Source organism: Nannospalax galili, unplaced genomic scaffold, assembly GCF_000622305.1.
Source record: "Nannospalax galili isolate Female #2095 unplaced genomic scaffold, S.galili_v1.0 scaffold355, whole genome shotgun sequence".
NCBI lineage: Eukaryota > Metazoa > Chordata > Mammalia > Rodentia > Spalacidae > Nannospalax > Nannospalax galili.
This window is the reverse complement of record NW_008336848.1, coordinates 721,210-737,436: the sequence shown is the minus strand read 5'-3', so window position 1 is coordinate 737,436 and position 16,227 is coordinate 721,210. Positions and strand designations below refer to the sequence as shown.

Here is a 16,227-nt window from a genome sequence, read left to right as displayed (position 1 = left end):
CAGATGACCCACCACCATTACAGGACATTTTGTGAGATGCTCATGGTCCCTGGGAACTAATCGACCTAGGAGGGCAAGGAGCAAAAAGTGTCCTTTGAATCCCTCTGACTCAATTAGTATAGATCTCAAGGTATGTCTGTTAAACATCCAAGAAGGTTAGTTCCACCATTCTGGCATTTTTTAGTTACTGTGTGTCCTGCAGATAAATCTTGGGTAATGACCAGTTGGTCTCAAATAAACCTTATCTAGAGATATATTTCTTGATCTGTTATGTATAATTTGTCAGTAGATTGTAGGAATAATATGGTTCCCTCTGGTTTTCATGACTAGCTAGGCATTGTTTCTCTCTTGTATCGTCTCACCCCTCTATCATGGCTGTCTTTAAATTTTTGAAGAAAAGATGCAGTCATCTAAAATATATTTCTTGGGCAGTTCAGATCATTTCCATTTAAGCTCAGACTTTCGATGACACAGTACCTCAGTGTTTCAACCTTGATGATTGAACTTTATCTGCTTTTTTATTATAGCCTGGATCGTCTTGAGGGCCCCAAAAGAAATACATATGTTTGAGGGATTCATACATACATGTGCTCTTCCTTTTTAGGCTTCAATCCGACATTAAGAAACAAAGCTGAGTGGACGCACCTTGGTCTGTCATTCATCTTGCCTTCCCATAGAGATTATTCTATTTATCTACTTTGGGAGGGTTTTAAATTCATTAGGAAGTGAAAGTGTAAAGACCTGAGGGGGAGTGCCTTTTGTAGGTAGGCCCAGTCTCTTGGCTGGCTGGTGTACATCTGCCTGCTCAGAACCTACCCTTAAGGTGGTGCCTACCTCATGCATTGGTTTCTCATAGATGTCCTCCTGCCAAGGGGCAGATTTTGCTTGAAAAGCATCTCTCTGGAGAGCCTCCAACACCTTTTTTGGAGTGACAAACCCATACTGAGCTTCCAGCAAAGCCAAGTCCATTTTTTCAGCTCTTAAAATGCCTATGACTTCATCTCGAGCCTGTAAGAACACAAAGTATTTCAGAAAGCTTATCTACCAGCAGACTCAGCATGTGATTTCGTGTGATAGTCAGTAGTATTTTTTGTTCTCTTTCAAATATAAATGAATCATATTTGGTTATAGTACCTTTTCGAGAAGGCACTAGATCTATGTCCCTTCATTCTTCTTAAAATCTATTTACACCTTCATAGTATTTTATAAAATGGTCGCTATACAACGTTGGGGAACCATTAGACCTGCTCTTTAGGGCTGTTGTGTGTGTTCACTGAACACGCTCAGAACACCCTCTACCTTAGCACGCCCAGCCACCAGCTCATGATGGCGCCCCATTGATGCTATGTCTTGCTCTCTGACAGAGCGGCTGAGGCAGGAAGAGATCAGGATGGCACTACGGACACTGGGTCTCATCTCCCTGGGCCTTTATTCTCAGTACTGACTATTCCTGAATGTGTCTGGCTTCAAGAGCCCCAGCTCAGTTCTGGCCTGCATGCTGCTCACCAGGTCCCTGCTGGTCCCCCCGTACCTCCACATCAACATCTTCCAGGAAAGCCCCTAATGACCTGTCATTCGGACTTTCAAGAGATAGGAAGCAAGATTCTCCAGATGTGTAGCAGGTGTTTAATACTGCTAATGTGAGCATTGGACCCATTTACATGGGATACAAAAGTGCTTATTGTTATTTAAACCAGTCCAGAAGTCATCTGGCATGATTATTGGTATGTCTGTGAGCTAAAGCATCAGAGCAGCTTGAGCAGAGGATGTGACCTTTCACAATGCACATGCCAATTATATGTCATAATGACAACAGTTTTTAAGTGTGATTAATTGCTTTTTGAACCAGCAGAAAAGAATTCTGTGTTTTTGTGTATTTATGCTTTAAATACACAAATTTGTAGTTTCGTGTACATGCAAATATGAACCGCACCTTCTGTTTCTCTGGCAGCATGCACACTAAATGCACAAGCAGTCTTCCCCCTTGCATCATGGCAGGAATGACTCCAACCCAGCTGACCTGCAGTTCTCCCTCCAGTATGCTGAGGAGAAATAATAAGTCATCTCTTGAGAGGTCATCTGCTTGATGGCCATTGCCAGTGTGTGGCTTCTCTGATATGGCATGTGGAAGGATTGCATCCGACTCACTAGTGGGGTCTTTGTCTTGCAATCTGTGCTTCATGTCCTGGAAACTGTGGGATTTGCTTTGCCTTGGAAATTTCTTTCGGGGAGACCCCTCTGTGTTGCTGCTTCTAGAACGCATTCTTTGAGGCCTGGAAGAAGAGAAGACGATTTGTAACTCTTCAGAGAGGTAGAGTTTTATAAGTACCTATTACAGCTTTAACAATTCTACATTCTTGTTATATTTACCACAGCCCCAGATTTGATCTATCTAGTATCTACAACAGAGAAGGGTATTAGCAGATTCATAAATCACAGTCTTATTTACACTTCTCATTTTAAAGTCAACATTTTAAAAGCTTGTTCTGCCTTGATTAAAACCACTTATGTCCATGGGTAAACAGACTGTGTTTGAACTTCATCCACCACACATTCCACCACAAGGACCCAGGTCATACCTCCAACTGTGGCCAAAGTGCTTACTTAAATTGAGGCATACTTAACATAATTGTGAAAGAATAAACTTGCTAATGATTTTTCTTTAGTTTCACATTATTTCCTTTTGAAGTTGTTAGTATTTTTTTTTGTATGTTTTTGTTTTGTCAAGTTTTTAACTTGGTACATTAAGTTAGACATGTCAGAATTGTTGCTGTCGAATACTTTGGGTTACTTTGTTGTAAAGGCAAAAGTTTAGTATTAAAAACATTAAGGCTCAGCCCTTGATTGTATTCCCAATGGTATACCAAAAATTCGAGATCTATCCTTGGGATAAGTCATAGTTTACATTTGGCATTCTCATCTGTAAAGCACATGCACCACTGCATAGAGTAGTTGACAATAAATAGACCATAAGAGTTCCATATTGAATTATACAGCTACTGAATTAATAATTGCAAGAAACGCTGTTTGACCTTTGAGATTTCTGACTGGACTTAAACTTATAGTGTACTCCAGTACCATACAGGCAGATAAATTTTACAGGTTTTGTTTGTTTTGCTTTGTTGAGTCAATGTCTTCACTGTGTATAGAACTCACACTATATACAAAACTCACATAGACCAGTAGACCAGGCTGTTCTGCTTGCCTCTGCCTCCTCAGTATGGAGATTACAGGCTTGTACTAGCACATGTAAATCCTACTCTTTTTTTTTTTTTTTTGCCTACAAATCATATAATCACTGGTGTTTACTTTTAGTACATAATAATTTTTTTTAATTTGAAAAACTGCAGGCATACCAAACTTAACTGCTACTATATACTATGCATACTTGTAAAATTTTGAAAAAGTACTATGCATAATAGAAGGAAACTTTCACAAGCAAACTATTATAGAAACCATACCAGTGACTCCTCTAGTACCTGTTCTCTTCCCTCCCATTTTAAGGTAACTGCCACCTTGAACTTTGTGTGTAAAATTCTTACACGTTTTATACTTTTTAAAAATGTGCACATTGCTGAACACTATATAGCATTTCTTTGCATTTTAAGCCTATACAAGTTGCATGTTGATATATCTTTCTGAAACTTTTTTATCCTCTATTATAGTTTTGAAATTCTTTGTTCCCTTTTTCTGTAGTTTATATATTTTGATTGCTATTTAGGGTTTCATTCTATGAATAATATATCGTTTGTAAACCTCTTAATAGTTTTTTAAAAACTAGTTTACCTTTTTCCCTCTTAGTACTTGAATAATGTCTCTCTGAACTTGCAAAAACGTTTTTTTTTTGTTTGTTTGTTTTTTGTTTTTTTTTTGTCTTTTTGAGACAGGGTCTCCCTGTAGCCCCAGTTGGCCTGGCACGCACTATGTAGACCAGGCTGGCCTCGAACTCATAGAGATCCACCTGCCTCTGCCTCCCAAGTGCTGGGATTAAAGGCATAGGCCACCGTGCCCGGCCCACAAATATGTTTTCTGATGCACATGCATATACAGTCCTAGGAATATGTTTAAGGGCATAGGAGTGGAGTTTTGAGCTACGTCGTATGTGTCCCTTCAAAATCGTTAGAGATCCTTGCTTCTCTCAGTGAAACATTGTGTCAAAGTTTTTAATGATATGGTATGAACTCTAGAACCATGCTGTCTGAGGTCAAGTACCTGTTCCATTACTTACTGGCTACAAAACTTTGGAAAAGTTACTTAATACCTCTGTGCTTGAGTTTCCTCATCTGTCCTCATGGAGGTCATAGCAGTAGGATGCTGATAACCTAAAATTGCTGTGAGGATTAAATGATTGAGTACATACCAGATGCTTACAATATGCTTAATATGAAATTAGCATTTTGATAAACATTAGTTTTACTACTAATACTATATAATTACCTATTATCTAATCTCCCAAATTTTATATTATGCTTGTATTAACTACCTTTCTAACTTGGAGAACAGTTTTCCAAGAATAAAAAATGTCTTATTACCCATTAAATTTAATAAAATGTGAAGCATGCACTTAGGAAAAAGTTTTTTCAGAGAATAGCTTGCCTGAGTATTCTGTTTAAGAAGTTATTATAGCTAGGCGCGATAGTGCGTTCTCAGGAGGCTAAGCAGAAGGACTGCCAATTTGAGAACAGCCTGCACTACGAAGCACAACCCTATCTGAAAGAAGCAAAGAAGGGAGGGCAGGGAGGGAGATTCTCCAGCTTGCACATGCCACTTGAGATAACCTGAGACAGTTTCTGAACCTTGACTTCATTGCCATTGAGTCCTCTGTTCATCCCTTCCTCTCTCCATCCTTTGACAAGCATTCATTGCAGGCCTCTGTGTGTCATGCACTAAGTTATTTGTGGTATGGCTTCTTTATTTTCCTCAATATACCCTTTTACCTAAAGTCTTATAGACATGAATGGAGAGAAGCAGGTCATGAAAAGGGCAGTGAACTAGGCAGAAGTCAGTTGAAAAGAATTCTGTCACAATTAATTTCCAAGATGTAGTTAGGATTCTGATTCTATCTAGACCTATTATCGTGATCTGTAAATGGAAGGAGGTAGGCAGATGGTCTATATGACACTCTTCTCAAGATTTTGTCATTGTGCCTTTTACCATAGACTAAATAATACACATGCACACACACAGACACACAAACACACACACACACACAGACACACACACATATGGAGAGAGAGAAGAGAATTCTGGGGGTGGGGTGGGGTGGGAGAGACAGTCTACCTGTAGCCGCTGGCCTGGAACTCTGTATGTAGCCCAGACTGGCCTCAATCTCAGAGTTCCACCTGCTTATACCTCCTAAGTGCTGGGATTAAAGGTGTATACCACCATGCCTGGGAGATGAATTTTTTGAGTATGCATCTTACTGGAATAGAAATTTGAATGCTACGTATGAATATGCAGTGAATCTGTATCTGATTTCTATACCCAAACTACAACTACAAGCCAATTCCTCTGACCTCCACATGCATTTTGTGGCAAGTGTGTCCCCCCAATTAATAAATGAATGTAAAACAATTTTTTTTAAATTTTGTATTCATTTATGTTAAACTTTTTAAAAATAATAAATTGATTTTGTAACAGAAAATAACTGTTCTTGTTCCACATAAAGTAAATAAATAGTTGATACCATTCATACATAAAAATTTTAATTGTGGACTTAGATTGATTTTGTTTGTTTGGTTTTTTTTTTTTTAGTATTTTCATTATTATTTTGATTATGTGTATGAGTGTATTACCTCCATGTGTGTAAGTGCACCCATGTTGTGCAGTGCCCAAGGAGTCAGAAAAGGGCATTTGATTCCCCTGGAACTGGGGGTCCTATCTGCCACAGTACTGGAAGCATAACTTACTGGAACTGCACATGCTCGGTATTTGATCCCCAACACACATACATGCATGCAGGCGCGCACACACACACACACAGAGAGAGAGAGAGAGAGAGAGAGAGAGAGAGACAAGCACACACATTCTAAATTTCTATCTACTGTAAACATACTGGTATCAGCTGAGAATTCTTTATATCTTCTTAATAGTCAAGCTGTAAGGATAGAACTTGAAAGTCTTTTGGGCTCATAGTTTATTATTTACATATTTTACTTGTCAGTAACCATTTGTCAATTCAAATTAGTAAACATCCTGTTTAAAAGTTGCAGTATCCTTCCAGAGTTTCTAAAGTTTGACATGCCACACAACACAATGTGTTTTCTTTGTAATTCACACACTTCCTCTCTTCCCTCCCTCCATCTTTACTAATTAATCCCCTGAATTCATTGGGGATGGAATAATGGTGATGGCATCAGGATGATGATAGTGATAGCTAGTGCTGAACACTGTACTGTGCCCAGGTGCACTTCTAAGCATCTTCCTCATAGTAACTCAAGACTCAGCACAACACTGTGGCATAGGGAATACTATCTCCATTTTATAGTTAGTTAAGAAAAGTAGCACAGATAATTTACTAACTGAAAGAAGTGGAAGTACAGGTAGTAAATGAGCCCACGATCTTTGATGCCAAAATGCTACTATGCTGTGTTGCTTGAGACAAATGCATATACTCAGTCCAAAAAATGCTGTAGGCTAGCTAAAGAGAAGACTTATATAAATAAGTATAGTCTCAATAACTAGTGATCTGTGGCAGTAGTTGTCACTAGGAAGGTGTCATTTATCTAGAAAAGGAAAGGCATATAAGAAGTATATGTATGCTTGTGTGTGTGTGTCATAACTTAGGTTGTGTATAAATAATATAATTCATAATTTTATTTTTAATTTTAAGAGACAGGGTCTCACTATGTTACTCATGCTGTCTCCAAACTCCTGGGCTCAAGCAATCCTTCTGGCTTATCCTCTTGAGGTGATGGAACCATACTATACAAGGTAGAAATCATGATGTGTGGGAGATGACTGAGGGAAATTCTATGTATATATTAATTGAATTATAAATAGTATTCTGCTAGTAAATTAATATATACCTCATAAAAAGGTATTTGAAGACCACTGCTTTGCACTTTAGGAATAGCATCAATTAGATATATTCAAACCAAGTAAATATTGTTCACATAAATACATTTGCACATGAAGGACAGGGTAATTTTGGGCCTTTGCCTAATGTTTATATTTGTGTGTGTGTGTGTGTGTGTGTGTGCTGAGTGAAGGATGGAGCCCAGGTGCCATATGTTCTGTCATTGAGCTGCACTCCAAGCCTTGATATTGTTGATATCTGTTCATGTCTCCCAGGATGTACCTGGCCTGGTACTCCTTTCAGGGTGAGCCTTCAACAAGGTGACTTATTTCTTCTTATACTGTGGCCTACTATTGTTCTAAACTATTCTAAAATTGAGACAGTGGCCACAATGACTCAAGATTCTGTGGCTCACTCCCTAGCATCAACCATTTTGCATCTCTCCAGAGCCTGGGTGATCTAAGGTACAGTTTTTCACACATACCTATCTACTCGCTGTTTGGACTCCTGGGGCTCTAGCTGGATTGTCTCATCTTGTCTCATCCTCCAGCAGGCTGGACCCCAGTTCACTAATGGTAGTCTGAGGATATCATTCCAACAGGGTAAGAGCTGAAATGCTCATTTTATAGGTAAAAGTACATCACAGGGTCAGCCCAGATGCACGAGTAGGAAAATAGTTCCTCTGCTAGATGGAGAGAGCTACAAACTCATGTTACAAAGGAATGAGAGAGATTGACTGCCATCAGGTTTGAAGAAGCCTGCCATACTTACTTACTCAAATTTCTTTGTAAATTCAATACCAATTGAATTTAAAAATAATAGAATATATTTACTGCTTTAGTTATTTTAGCTTTTTGGACATATAAGAATATTTGATTTCCTTTTTTGCTTAATGTTTTGTTTTTGTTTGTTGGTTTTTATAAATATTTTATTTTTATGTATATAAGTGTATTACCTACATATATGTAAGTGTACTCATGTCATGCAAAAAGAGGTCAAAAGAGGGCATCGGATTTCCCAGGAACTGGAGTTAGGGATGGTTGCTAGCCATCATGTGGGTGCTAGGAAGATCATGTGGGTCCTCTGCAAGATCAGCCAGTGCTCGTAATTGCTGAGCTTTCTCTCCAGCCCCGTTTGATTTCTTTAAAAGTTGTTTGTTAAGGATTTCTATGATCCATTCTTGGGCTTTTCTGTTTCGTACTCCTATGTGGAAGAAATTGCCTACTAATAGCAGTCCTTTGTATTCTGCTGCTAATTCTTCCCCCATTGTTTTTTCCTGAAGTTTGCCTTCCAGAATAGCAAGACTAAGTTTCTTTTAGCAGGGCAGATTGCTTGGCATTGCTCCCGAGTAGTGCCCTTTGGTCTCAGGCAACCCCAAGCTGCAGTAGGAGACTGAAAGGAGCTCTGTATATATCTTTGCTTCTCACCCCTCACTCTTAAAGTGGGTTATCCAAAGCCTCCCAAGGAGAGCCACTGATGATATTTATAAGTAGTTAGCAAAAAAGGAATGACCTGAAACCTTTTAATACTATATTTGTTATTCTCTTTAAAGTGGTTAAAGCTCTTTTTTTTGTCTTTTTCTTTTTTTCTTTCTTTTTCTTTTTCAATTTTTCCTCTTCTGAGACTTCCTGTTCCTTTGAGGACTGGGGTTAGTAGTGTTTTTGTGACTAATGAAGTAGTAGTCACATTGGAATTGTGAGCAGGCCTCTCATGTACAGACACCTGGTGTGCTGAGTTGTATGTCTCTACATGTTTACAGTGCTGGAGTCTTGGCATTTCTGCCAACAGCCACAGCATGATCAGTAATGAGAAGTAATTAAGAATTGAGAGGAAGAAAACAAAGACATGAATTTGATGATACTCTTATGGGTGGTGTTATCAGTGACTTCATTGTTTTTCTTGGCAGTTTTTTAGTGCATCTGTGCTTGGCCCAGGGATGCAAAGTAAGGTAAAGAAAAATGCTGTGACAGCAATCGTGGTTTAGGATTTTTCAGCCCTCCCCCACCCCAGAAGAGAGTAAATGGTTGCCCCAGCCTTTTTTGATACTAAAATTCCAAATAATGGTGCCTTGCTCTGGAAAGTGTAGACAGTGATACACTACTCAATGAGTTTGGATGGAGAATACCTGCTTAGTTGTCAATTTTCAGCAGCCCAATATGTTGTTACAGATGATTGTCACTCATAATGGTGGCCTTCTGATTCTGGTTCTGCCTGTAATTAGTCAGACTCAGGGTTATTACTTACAAAATGAGGCTTGTGAGTTACACTGGCCTAGATCATTCAGAACGGAACAAGGACTGGGGTCCTTTCTCGTGACCTCTGCTCTGTTTCTCACTCCCTAGTAGATCCCTTGACAACAGAATTGAAGCCTGAGACTAGATGATCTCTGAAGTCCCAGGACTTCCCACACTAGAATTTTGTGATTCTGTTGTCTTGTATCTATGGATACAAATACCATGCAGTTGGCAATGAGAAGTAGATTGTGTTTTGTTTTCCTGTGTAGTGACCTCATTCTGTTTTTCTTTGGTTTAAGCTAGTTGAAATCATGGTGGATCTTGGTAAGAATGTGTCTATGCAAGAGGACTACAGAGAATTTGTAGTTATTTACTTAATTTAGCTACAGGAAATGGCCAAATGTAAATAGAGGCCTATTCTATTCAACCCCTCTCCCTAATGCATACACCCTAGTCAAGTCCTTACTGTAAAGTTAACTTTTTGAAGCCTCTCTTTATTAATCATGTATATCAAAAATTGTTTATTCTAATTTACTAGCTACTTAGACAAAATTTTTAGTTTTAATATACAATTAATTTCATGTTTAAATTATGGAAAAATATGATGAGGATATTTTGATTGTGTAAAATAATTTGATAAGGCCTCAAAAGAAATATTGGTCTTAATTAATATGACATTGAAGCAGCTAGTCAAAAGTATTTTGACTATAAATTATAATAGTAGAGCTAACTCATATGAATTCAGGCAGTACTTACCATATACAAACCTGTTCTAAATGTTTTCCTTTCATTAATTTGCTTAATCCTTACAAAACCGTTCCTGTTTTTCCTCTCCTCCACTTTGCAAGTGAGAAAACTAAGGTTGGGATTGTTAAATAACTTGCCAAAGATCATATGATCATACTTCTTCCATAGTATCAAAATCAGATTCTACCTTGGCAGTCTATCTACAATACCCACTAAATCACCATGCTGTATCTACTTAGAACTTATAAAAGGCATGCATGGTAAAGGAAAATCTTGTTTTAACACTGATATGTGTAGAGCTAGTGCCCCCCTGCCCCATATGTTGAAATCTGAGTACCTAGAATTATACAAAACTCCAGGTAACTTAAATCTGCAAGCCTTTGGCCTTGGAGCAACTGGTCTATTCAGTAAAATTACTTTACTTTTATACTTATGTGCTGAAACAATATTTAAGTGTATAGTTACTCTTAAATGTCGGTGTGCTTTTGTGACTACTTTGCTAACATTTTGGAGTGGTAAGAAACATGTCTTAATAGAAAAGTGTATGAGGTTGTGGAATCCAGTGGAACTGGACTTAAATCCTAACTTCAAGGTGACAGATCTATTGAAATGGAGATAATGGTACCTGTTAGTGGATTTATTGTACACTCTGAGTACAAGGCCTCTGTTCATGTCTGTGCCACTATGTTCAGGAAGAGATGGACCTCAGCAGGGATTTATAGGATGACAGAATCTTGCAGTCTTTTTTCAGGAGAGCTGCCTCATGGTAAAGATGATTTGTCTGTGAAATACTGGTGAGATGTGCTGAAAAGGATACTGAGAATCTGTTCAAATAGTTATAGAGATGTTCTCCTGCATGACAGGCACTGTGTTGTGTTCTGTATATGATATCTTATATAATCTTAAAGAGTTTAACCTCAAAATAAAGTGAAAAAATAGTAGGAAAAAGCTTGATAAAGGTAAATTGAGATTAGAAACTCAAGAAACATCAAAGACAAAGAAAATACCTATTTCATAGCAGCACTGGTACCTACAGAAAGTTCAGTGTGATTGTGTGTTTATGTACACAGGATGTTGTATGGTAGGTGGGGAAGTGATGCTAGATCTTCAAGGCAAACTAGAACTCTCTGTTAATTTCACTACATTTGCAAAAGGTTTGCTAATGTGTACCCTAATCTTGCTTGTCCTCACCCTTACCTTCCCCCACATACCATGACATACACAAAATAATCTAAATACCCACCACACTTTTTATTTAACCATCATTCACTTTGTTCTTAGGCATATTACACTGTATTAAAGTTACGCTATTTAAACTTAGTTTGGTGGGAAATTTTAGATGTGTTTATTTTAAAGGCAAGAAGACTGCATAATATAGAGCAATTCTGTGCTAACTTGAGGACACTCGTTGCTGGGAATGATCCAGAGTTTTAAGTTTGCATGTGTTTAAAAGGTCATAGTTTGCTGATTTTAGGGAACATATCTGCTAGCTTTACATTTCTCTCCTTTCTCTGCATTGAACCATTAAGTTAAAGCTTAGTTTCCTCAAAGGGGAAAGGACAGAGCTGCAGTAAAATTATGGGGTTCTCAGCAGAGCTGTTTAGGTTCTTTAATATCATCTGACTTATGGTAAATGTGATTCATCTATGAAAATACTTTCTATAAATAGATGTTAACAGTGCTAAGTTGCAGAACAGCCAGGTTGTGCTTGCATGGCCAGATTAGGGAAAAAAATCCTGTTGGGATTTTATTTGGTCTCTCAAAATAAAAATTTTTTTAAAGGGTTTCCTTTTATTGCCCTAGACACCAACATTTGAAGACATTAAATTCATCCAGCTGCAGTAAACCTTTCTGATGGCTGGGAAAGACAAATTGAAAATCAGATAACCTAATTTAGCAGTTGGCTTTGTTTGCCAATTTCTCTCATTTTCAGAAAAAAAAAAATCACCAAAACATTCCCCTGTTGGTATCTTTCCTTGTAGTGTGTAACCAAGTTTCAGAAGAGGGAAAGTGGAGCGTCTAGTTCAAGTCCATATTCCCGAGGATTTCAAGTTCTAAGAGAAAAAGTTACAGAAAGCAAAGACTCAAGTGCGAGTTTGGAAGGCCACACCATTGTCTTCTCGTCCATTCCCCACAGTACAGAGCACTCAGTGCCCCATCATCACCTGCTCGGCCAGCATAGTGTCAGAAAAGTGCTCCCTTGTTGGCAGCTGCAGCCCAGCTCCCAGTAACTTCAGGTCATGTACCTGGTTCTGTCTCGCAGCTAAATCAGGCAAAGCTACTGCTGTTCCTGTAGTGTCCTCCTTTAATCGAAAAATTATTCTTTTGGAATAATTCTTTATTCCAAAAAATTTTCACCTATCATTGCACCATTGATAGATTCAAGCCCCCTACCCAACACACAAACACGCTTGATTATTATGCCTCTTTAGACCTATTCTTCATTAGACCTGACTGTTAAAGAAATATATGAGGTTGGGCACCATTTCCCAGATGTTAAACACCACTAATGTAATATAGCATATATTTGTAGGGAAGAGCTTAGCTGACAGATCTCAGTGGGGTTTTAAATATGGACCCAAATTTTAATAGGGGGCATTAATGAAGATTTCTTCTAGGTTAAATTATAAAGTGATTGCTTACAGATGACCTTTCATGTTTACCTTTCTTGATAGCATCAGTAGACAGCTAACCATCCTGTTTTGCCAGTGAGGAAAACCTAGGTATCCTTATTCTTTTTCTTTCCCTCTCTGCTTATGCTAGGTCCATTGACATTCACGTTCTCTTTGCCTTGAATGTATTCTTTGGTTCTTGTCTACTAAGTACTGCAGTCACAGAAGTGGCTAGGCTGTAGATACAGAATAAATAGCCTGCTGATGAGGTCTAATGGGGCAAACTTACATCATGGCTTTTCTTAGCTGTGTATTTTGAAGAAAGGACAAAAAGAAATATAAAAATCTCTTGAGTATAAATAGTTGATTTGTCCAAGTTTTCCATTACAAATCAGTGGCTCTTTAAAGATTCTTTTCTCATTTAAGGTTGAAACAAGGCTGAGAATGTTTTCCAGAGCTTGGTGGAATAGAACAGAAAAAGAAAATTATTTTCATATAATCCAAGTTAGCTTTAAATGCCACACTCCCAGGCCTAGATTAGAGCTCTTGAGAAATCATATTCTTTTAACAGTTTTCAACTACAGCACTTTACATATTCCAACTCTGGTTTTTCTTGTAAGTGTGATGATATTGAATCAATCATTTAACCTTTCTATTCTCTCTCTTTTTTTTTTTTTTCTAGTCAGGCAGTTTGGCCTTAGAAGTCCCCTTACTTCTGTAACCAAGGCCCTATGAAGTTAAGGGATGTGCCTGTGGCCACACCCAGAGCCAACACCAGCACATGGGTCTCCTGCCCACAGCTTCATTGCTGTTGCTGTTACAACACTCCTTGTTCATAGTCAACCTGTATATCCAGCTGTAGAAAGATACAAATCCTAAAAGATAAAAATTTGCCTTTCAGAATTTTGTCACCCAGAAATTGTCTTTCTCAACCATCTTCCTCACCTTTTGGATAACAGTAGATCACCCTGAGTGCCGTCACACTGGCTTTTGGGTAGACAGTTCCAATGTAACGAGCACTTGCAGGTAAACATTTAGAAGAGGGCAAGACTTCCTGTCTAGAGAGTCCAACATGACAACATGTGTCTTTCTTTTCTCCTCTTTTATCTAAGAAAATATGACTACAATAGAGAAATATATATTACAGAGAAAGAGCCAAAACCCTTGAGGCCCCTGGACAACATGAGACCTTTGAGCCACTGACTGCCCCTTGCCCAGCATCTCAGGTACACTGTATTTATCATTCTGTGACTGGGGAAAAACTGAATGACTCTTGTTCTCAAGCATATGTCTATTTTGAGACATTTATATTTTCTCTTTTTAGGGAAAGACAAGAGAAGTGGCTTACAAAGCTTCTCTTCTATGACTGTATGATTTGTAGTTTCTATTCTTTATGTCTTTTTATAAATGTATACACATAGAGTTGGTATCATTCTCCTTTGGTAAATGAAAAGTTAAAAAAAAAACTGAGGTGTTGAGCAACTCATAGCTTAGTGTAGTAGAAACATAGGTTCATGTTCAAATTCAAAATCCAAAGACACTATAAATAATTCCCAGTGTACAAAGTGATTTGGGAATATATGAAAGGAAAAAACTAACTGCCAAACAACTTGTTGAAACAACTTCAAAGGTGAGTTGATTCTTGAAGGATGAAGAAGAGTTTCTAGACCATATGTACAGACAGAAAGTGGAGGAAAAATACAGAATGTGGTAGAAATACCAAATATTCCTCATGACTAGAACAAAGATAGTGTTCAGTAATGAAAAATAAGGGTAAAAAAGCACAGATAAGGTTTCTTATCCACAAGGCTGCTTATAATAGAGAAGATGAAACACCCAAATTAATAATTGTGTGCGTGCGTGCATGCGTGGCATGGTGTAAGATGTGGAAGTCACAGGTGTCAGTCCTCACCTTCCACCTTGCTGCTGCAGTGTTGCATACTGCAGCCTAGCTGACCTTGTGTCTCTGCCTCCTGTCTCACTGTGGAAGTGCCGCGACTACAGATATGTGCCTCCATATCTCGTTTTTCTTAATAGGAGTTATCAGGGTCTGTACTCAGATCGTAGGGCTTGCAGAGCAAGCACTGTTACCTGATAAGCTATTTCCCCAGCCCCAGAATATTTAATAATGTAGGAAAATACTAGATTTTGCTGGGAAAATATTGGTGTTATCTATTACATTGTTTTCACATTTTAGGGGCTTTTTTCTGAAAAAGGATAAATTTAATAAAGCCTAGGGAGTCGACAAAGCAGTGAATGAAATGTTATCTTAATAACAGCTAGTGTTAATTGTCCATGAGGTGTGTGAAAAGAAGACCAAGGGAATTTAAATGTATATGGTATATTAGATAATATGAAAAACTAGTGTTTTCTGTGTATGAAAGAATGCACTGTTTGTTTTTGGGAGACAGTGCCCTGGACTTTCCATCTATTTTCCAGACTTTTCCAAATTTAAGCAAATCAATAAGTAACCACATGGTATACAGCAGGGCAAAGAGTACAAGCAGTGCACTGCTTGGCTGAGTTACAGGCCTGCCTTCCTTGATACAATCTTGTCCATTTTGATACAAATTGCTTCATTTCTTTGGGGCTCTGTGTTAACAGCATGAAAAGAATACCTGGCACATGACAGGAACTCAGTTCTTCCTGGTGGAGATGTCCTAATGATACAACTTTATCTTTCATTTCAGCATATATGTCTCCCTTCTTAGGATATTTTAAAAGATAAGAAAATAGCTTTTTAGTATCATGAGACAAATATATTTTTTAACTGTACTTCACCAAATGGATGAAGTGAATTCTTTCAGTCAGAGCTAAGTATTTGAAGAGTGTGTGTATCATGTCCCTATGTGAGATGGAGATGGGCAACCTGAAGGAACTGAAAGTTGGCCAGGAACCCATTGATGTCCAAGAGAGACAGGATAAGGAATTGTGTTCCTGCCAATTTGAAGGGACTTGGCGTGAAGTTACTTTTCAGTTCACACTAGCTAGAACTCTAGAACTGTTCCAAACAAGATGACGAAGGCTGCTGACTGGAAATAATATGCTCTCCTGAGTGCCTACTGGCCAGTGAAGGCTTTAAAAATCCTCTTTGGCAGAAGAGCAATACAGAACTTACTGTCTTCAGGTACTGTGGTAGAGCACTTTACGTGCACTGTTTCCTTTAGAATGAAAATCCTATGAAGCAGATGTTATAATTAATCTATACTTTATGGGCTCTAGGAACCTAAACCTAAAGAGGTTAAGTCAGTCTGCACCAAGCCATAGAGCTGGTAAATGGCAAAACAGGAATTTTTCTGGCTTCAGAGCCTGAATTCTTTCTCATTAGACATAATGGCATGTGTCAAGTTGGGACAGACATCTCCCAACCATTATATTACAACTCTGATTACATCAGCAAAATTGAGGTGGCCAGTCCTGTTTCATAAAAAGCATGCATCACAAAATGGTAAGAAATTAAATAAGGCACAGTGTAAATTAAATTCAAGCCCCTTTATTCAGCTATCCTAGGTAGGGAGAGAGTTGTTTCAAAGCATGAAGTCTACATAAATAAAAAAATCATAAGTCAAGGAGCTGGACAGATGGCTCAATGGTTAAAGAGCACTGGCTGCTTTTG

At 38.2% G+C, this 16,227-nt stretch overlaps 2 protein-coding genes across 5 annotated transcripts in view; one reads left to right on the top strand and one right to left on the bottom strand.

The window, feature by feature from the left end:
• The window catches only part of Filip1l (filamin A interacting protein 1 like), an 80,506-nt gene extending 78,238 nt beyond the window's left edge, over positions 1–2,268 (bottom strand). The window contains exons 1-2 of the mRNA XM_008831251.2: positions 2,021–2,268; positions 835–1,008 (exon numbers count right to left, since the gene is read on the bottom strand). Coding sequence (XP_008829473.1) covers positions 835–1,008; positions 2,021–2,263 — 417 coding nt within the window. The 5' untranslated portion in view covers positions 2,264–2,268. The remainder of the gene's footprint in view (positions 1–834; positions 1,009–2,020) is intronic.
• Positions 1–16,227, top strand: part of Cmss1 (cms1 ribosomal small subunit homolog) — a 407,227-nt gene that overhangs the window by 111,769 nt on the left and 279,231 nt on the right. The gene's annotated exons all lie outside the window — the stretch shown is intronic.